Source organism: Marmota monax, unplaced genomic scaffold (genome assembly GCF_021218885.2).
Source record: "Marmota monax isolate L192 unplaced genomic scaffold, Marmota_monax_Labrador192_F-V1.1 WCK01_AAM20220418_F8-fsc00021, whole genome shotgun sequence".
In the NCBI taxonomy this organism is placed as follows: domain Eukaryota; kingdom Metazoa; phylum Chordata; class Mammalia; order Rodentia; family Sciuridae; genus Marmota; species Marmota monax.
Genome location: NW_026695228.1, coordinates 23,919,191 through 23,924,691, shown reverse-complemented (window position 1 = coordinate 23,924,691; position 5,501 = coordinate 23,919,191). Strand labels below are relative to the sequence as shown.

The following is a 5,501-nucleotide window of genomic DNA, read 5'->3' as shown; positions in this document are numbered from 1 at the left end:
GGTAGATACAGCAGACAGCAAGCTGCATAAGAAAACAGAATCCCAATAAAGAGAAGAAAAGCTTCTGCCAGTTTAAAAAAAATGAATTGGTTAAAAACTCACATTCTTAGGAAGAGCAAAGACAGTGAGGCACAAAGGAATGATGACCCCAAGATAAAACTGTTGATCCTTACACATATCCTCCAGGATAAAACTATGCACATGGCCTTCATTGTCAAGTGTGGGATTTTTCCACCTGAGGAGCACAGCACATGGCAAAGTATTTTCGTACAATTAAACCAAAGTTAACTTGATATGATCTATGTCCTTAAAAGAAACCATTCTTCAGAAATTCATGTTGTCCCATAAATAAATGAGATTTTCCAATCTTTCCAACCCATGATGGAAAACAAATTTGAAGGAGTGTGCAACCAAATAACAGTGAATGCTGTGTAGATGTCAGAGCAGAAATCTCATAAGGTGATTTACATACATTTTTTGGAGAAGTTAAAATGAAAGAAATGGAGATTCCAGAAAGTAAATAGGAGCCAGGTCTCATTCCACAATCTGGTCAAAATATTGTATTTTCTTGCTCTGAGGTTGCAAACCTTGCAATTAGCAATAGTTTTGAAGGTCCAAGATAATGAGAGCTTTTATAGTTTCTCAAAGAGTGTTTTCAGAGTGCTCTTGATGTCTTTACTCCTCAGATTGTAGATGAAGAGATTCAGCATGGGGGTGACCACAGTGTACATCACAGAGGCTGTGGCACTTGGGTGTGCATTTTGGGCAATAGAAGAACTAAGATACACATCCAGGAGTGTGCAATAGAATAAGGAGACCACGGAGAGGTGAGATGCACAGGTGGAGAAAGCTCTGTACCTGCCCTGAGCTGATGAGATTGCAGGAAGGAGGACACTATCTTAGAGTAGGAGTGAAGGATACCATCGAGGGGCCACCAGCCAGCAGCACAGCTGCAACATATATCACCAGGTCATTAAGGAAAGTGTCAGAGCAGGCATGGTGGACCACCTGATTAGGTTCACAGAAAAACTGAGGGATTTTTTAGTCTGTGCAGAAGGGTAGTCACAGCACCATTAAGCTGTTCAATAAGGAATGGAGAGCACTCATGACCCAGGATGCCAGCACCAGAAATCCACAGAGCCTGGGGCTCATGATGAGTGTGTAGTGCAGGGGATGGCAGATGGCCACAAACCGGTCATAGGCCATCACAGCCAGTAGGAAGTTGTCCAGCCCTACAAATAATGCAAAAAAGTAAATCTGTATAATGCAACCTACATAGGTAATGACTTTACTTTGCATCTGGATGTTCACCAGCATCTTGGGGATGGTGGTGGAGGTAAAGCAGATGTCCACAAAGGACAGGTTGGAGAGGAGGAAGTACATGGGCGTGTGCAGGTGGGGGTCTGAGATGGTGGCCAGGATGATGAGCAGATTCCCTGTGACCGTGACCAGGTACATGGAAAAGAAAAGCCCAAAGACGAGGGGCTGCCATTCTGGTTTCTCTGAAATTCCCAGAAGAAGAAATTCTGAAATTTTTGTGTCATTTTGTGCTTCCATGTGCTTTGATTTATACCAGGAAAGAGAAAATTAACATCACTAATTTTTCTATCTGGTTCCCTTTAAGGCATCCCCCATGCCATCTCTAATTAGGAATTCTGGTCCCTGTCCACTTTTCACCAATGGATCATATACTATACAGTTTTATGAGCTACACTTTTTTGAAAGTATGGGATGTAAGTTGGGTCCAACCATAATCCTTGCACTTTCTAGGCAGTGAGCTTTTTAAATAAAAGATTCTTGCAGAAAAAAATACACGTATGTAAGGAAATGAATAAAAATCAGGAGCTTAAGGAAGATTTTGAGAATTTTCACCATAAAGATATGATACATATTGGAACTGATATATTTTATTTTATTGTATTTTTTTAATTTTTTTTATTGTTGGTTGTTCAGAATTTTACATAGTTCTTTTTTTTAATTTATTTTTTTATTGGTTGTTCAAAACATTATAAAGCTCTTGACATATCATATTTCATACATTAGATTCAAGTTGGTTATGAGCTCCCAATTTTACCCCAAATACAGATTGCAGAATCACATTGGTTACACATACACCTTTTTACATAATGCCCTATTAGTAACTGTTGTATTCTGCTACCTTTCCTATCCTCTACTATCCCCCCTCCCTCCCCTCCCATCTTCTCTCTCTACCCCATCCACTGTAATTCATTTCTCTCCTTGTTTATTTTCCCATTCCCCTCACAACCTCTTATATGTAATTTTGTATAACAATGAGGGTCTCCCTCCATTACCATGCAATTTCCCTTTTCTCTCCCTTTCCCTCCCACCTCATGTATCTGTTTAATGTTAATCTTTTCTTCCTGCTCTTCCTCCCTGCTCTGTTCTTAGTTGCTCTCATTATATCAAAGAAGACATTTGGTATTTGTTTTTTAGGGATTGGCTAGCTTCACTAAGCATAATCTGCTCTAGTGCCATCCATTTCCCTGCAAATTCTATGATTTTGTCATTTTTTAGTGCTGCGTAATACTCCATGGTGTATAAATGCCACATTTTTTTAATCCATTCATCTATTGAAGGGCATCTGGGTTGGTTCCACAGTCTAGCAATTGTGAATTGTGCTGCTATGAACATCGATGTAGCAGTATCCCTGTAGTACGCTCTTTTAAGGTCTTCAGGGAATAGTCCAAGAAGGGCAATAGCTGGGTCAAATGGTGGTTCCATTCCCAGCTTTCCCAGGAATCTCCATACTGCTTTCCAGATTGGCCGCACCATTTTGCAGTCCCACCAGCAATGTATAAGAGTACCCTTTTCCCTACATCCTCTCCAGCACTTGTTGTTGTTTGACTTCATAATGGCTGCCAATCTTACTGGAGTGAGATGGTATCTTAGGGTGGTTTTGATTTGCATTTCTCTGACTGCTAGAGATGGTGAGCATTTTTTCATGTACTTGTTGATTGATTGTATGTCCTCCTCTGAGAAGTGTCTGTTCAGGTCTTTGGCCCATTTGTTGATTGGGTTATTTGTTTTCTTATTGTTTAATTTTTTGAGTTCTTTGTATACTCTGGATATTAGGGCTCTATCTGAAGTGTGAGGAGTAAAGATTTGTTCCCAGGATGTAGGCTCCCTATTTACCTCTTTTATTGCTTCTCTTGCTGAGAGAAAACTTTTCAGTTTAAGTAAGTCCCATTTGTTGATTCTTGTTATTAACTCTTGTGCTCTGGGTGTCCTATTAAGGAATTTGGAGCCCGACCCTACAATATGTAGATCGGAGCCAACTTTTTCTTCTATCAGACGCAGAGTCTCTGATTTGATATCTAGCTCCTTGATCCACTTTGAGTTAACTTTTGTGCATGGCGAGAGGAGGGGATTCAGTTTCATTTTGTTGCATATGGATTTCCAGTTTTCCCAGCACCATTTGTTGAAGATGCTATCCTCCCTCCATTGCATGCTTTTAGCTCCTTTATCAAATATAAGATAGTTGTAGCTTTGTGGATTAGTCTCTGTGTCCTCTATTCTGTACCATTGGTCCACCCGCCTGTTTTGGTACCAGTACCATGCTGTTTTTGTTACTATTGTTCTGTAGTATAGTTTTAAGTCTGGTATCGCTATACCGCCTGATTCACACTTCCTGCTTAGAATTGCTTTTGCTATTCTGGGTCTTTTATTTTTCCATAGGAATTTCATGATTGCTTTATCCATTTCTACAAGAAATGCTGTTGGGATTTTGATTCGGATTGCATTAAACCTATAGAGAACTTTTGGTAATATCGCCATTTTGATGATGTTAGTTCTGCCTATCCATGAACAGGGTATATTTTTCCATCTTCTAAGATCTTCTTCTACTTCTCTTTTTAGGGTTTTGTAGTTTTCATTGTATAAATCTTTCACCTCTTTTGTTAGGTTGATTCCCAAGTATTTTATTTTTTTTGAGGATATTGTGAATGGAGTGTTTTTCCTCATTTCCGTTTCAGAAGTTTTGTCGCTGATATACAGAAATGCCTTTGATTTATGCATGTTGATTTTATATCCTGCCACTTTGCTGAATTCATTTATTAGTTCTAGTAGTTCTTTTGTAGACCCTTTTGGGTCTTCTAGGTATAGAATCATGTCATCTGCAAATAGTGATAATTTAAGTTCTTCCTTTCCTATTTTTATGCCTTTAATTTCTTTCGTCTGTCTAATTGCTCTGGCCAGTGTTTCGAGAATTATATTGAATAGAAGTGGTGATAGAGGGCATCCCTGTCTTGTTCCAGATTTTAGGGGGAATGCCTTCAATTTTCCTCCATTGAGAATGATGCTAGCCTGAGGCTTAGCATAGATTGCTTTTACAATGTTGAGGTAAGTTCCTGTTATCCCTAGTTTTTCTAATGTTTTGAACATAAAGGGATGCTGTACTTTGTTGAATGCTTTTTCTGCATCTATCAAGATGATCATATAGTTCTTATTTTTAAGTCTATTGATGTGGTGAATAACATTTATTGATTTCCGTATATTGAACCATCCTTGCATCCCAGGGATGAATCCTACTTGATCATGGTGCACAATTTTTTTGATGATGCCTTTGTATCCGATTCGCCAGAATTTTATTGAGGATTTTTGCATCTAGGTTCATCAGAGATATTGGTCTGTAGTTTTCTTTCTTTGAGGTGTCTTTTTCTGGTTTCGGAATCAGGGTGATGTTGGCCTCATAGAATGAATTTGGCAGAGCTCCTTCTTTTTCTATTTCCTGAAATAACTTGAAAAGTATTGGTATTAATTCTTCCTTAAAGGTTTTGTAAAACTCCGCTGTATACCCATCCGGTCCTGGGCTTTTCTTGGTTGGAAGTCTTTTGATTGCTTCTTCTATTTCATCAATTGTTATTGGTCTGTTTAAGTTGTGAGTATCCTCCTGACTCAGTCTGGGCAAATCATATGACTTAAGGAATTTATCGATGTCTTCACTATCTTCTATTTTATTGGAATATAGGTTTTCAAAATAATTTCTAATTGTCTTCTGTATTTCTGTAGCGTCTGTTGTGATATTGCCTTTTTCATCCCGTATGTTAGTAATTTGAGTTCTCTCTCTTCTTCTCTTCGTTAGCATGGCTAAGGGTCTATCGATCTTATTTATTTTTTCAAAGAACCAACTTTTAGTTTTGTTAATTTTTTCAATAGTTTCTTTTGTTTCAATTTCATTGATTTCCGCTCTGATTTTAATTATTTCTTGCCTTCTGCTACATTTGCTGTTGTTTTGCTCTTCCTTTTCTAGGGCTTTGAGATGAAGTGTGAGCTCATTTATTTGTTGGTTTTTCATTTTTTTGAGGAATGACCTCCAAGCGATGAATTTCCCTCTTAAAACTGCTTTCATTGTGTCCCATAGATTCTGATATGTTGTGTCTGTATTTTCATTTATCTCTAAGAATTTTTTGATTTCCTCCTTTATGTCTTCTGTAACCCATTGATCTATTCAGTAACATTGTTCATTTTCCATGTGATGTAGG

The 5,501-nt window shown here is 38.2% G+C and overlaps 1 protein-coding gene across 1 annotated transcript; it reads right to left on the bottom strand.

Moving 5' to 3' along the window:
• Nucleotides 1-632: 632 nt before the first annotated feature.
• LOC124087707 (olfactory receptor 7A17-like) lies at nucleotides 633-1,458 on the bottom strand. Its single transcript, XM_046436675.1, has 2 exons — nucleotides 1,107-1,458; nucleotides 633-823 (listed from the first exon to the last, which is right to left on the bottom strand). Exons 1-2 carry the CDS (start codon nucleotides 1,456-1,458, stop codon nucleotides 633-635), a joined length of 543 nt encoding a protein of 180 aa, XP_046292631.1.
• Between the last annotated feature and the right edge of the window lie 4,043 nt (nucleotides 1,459-5,501).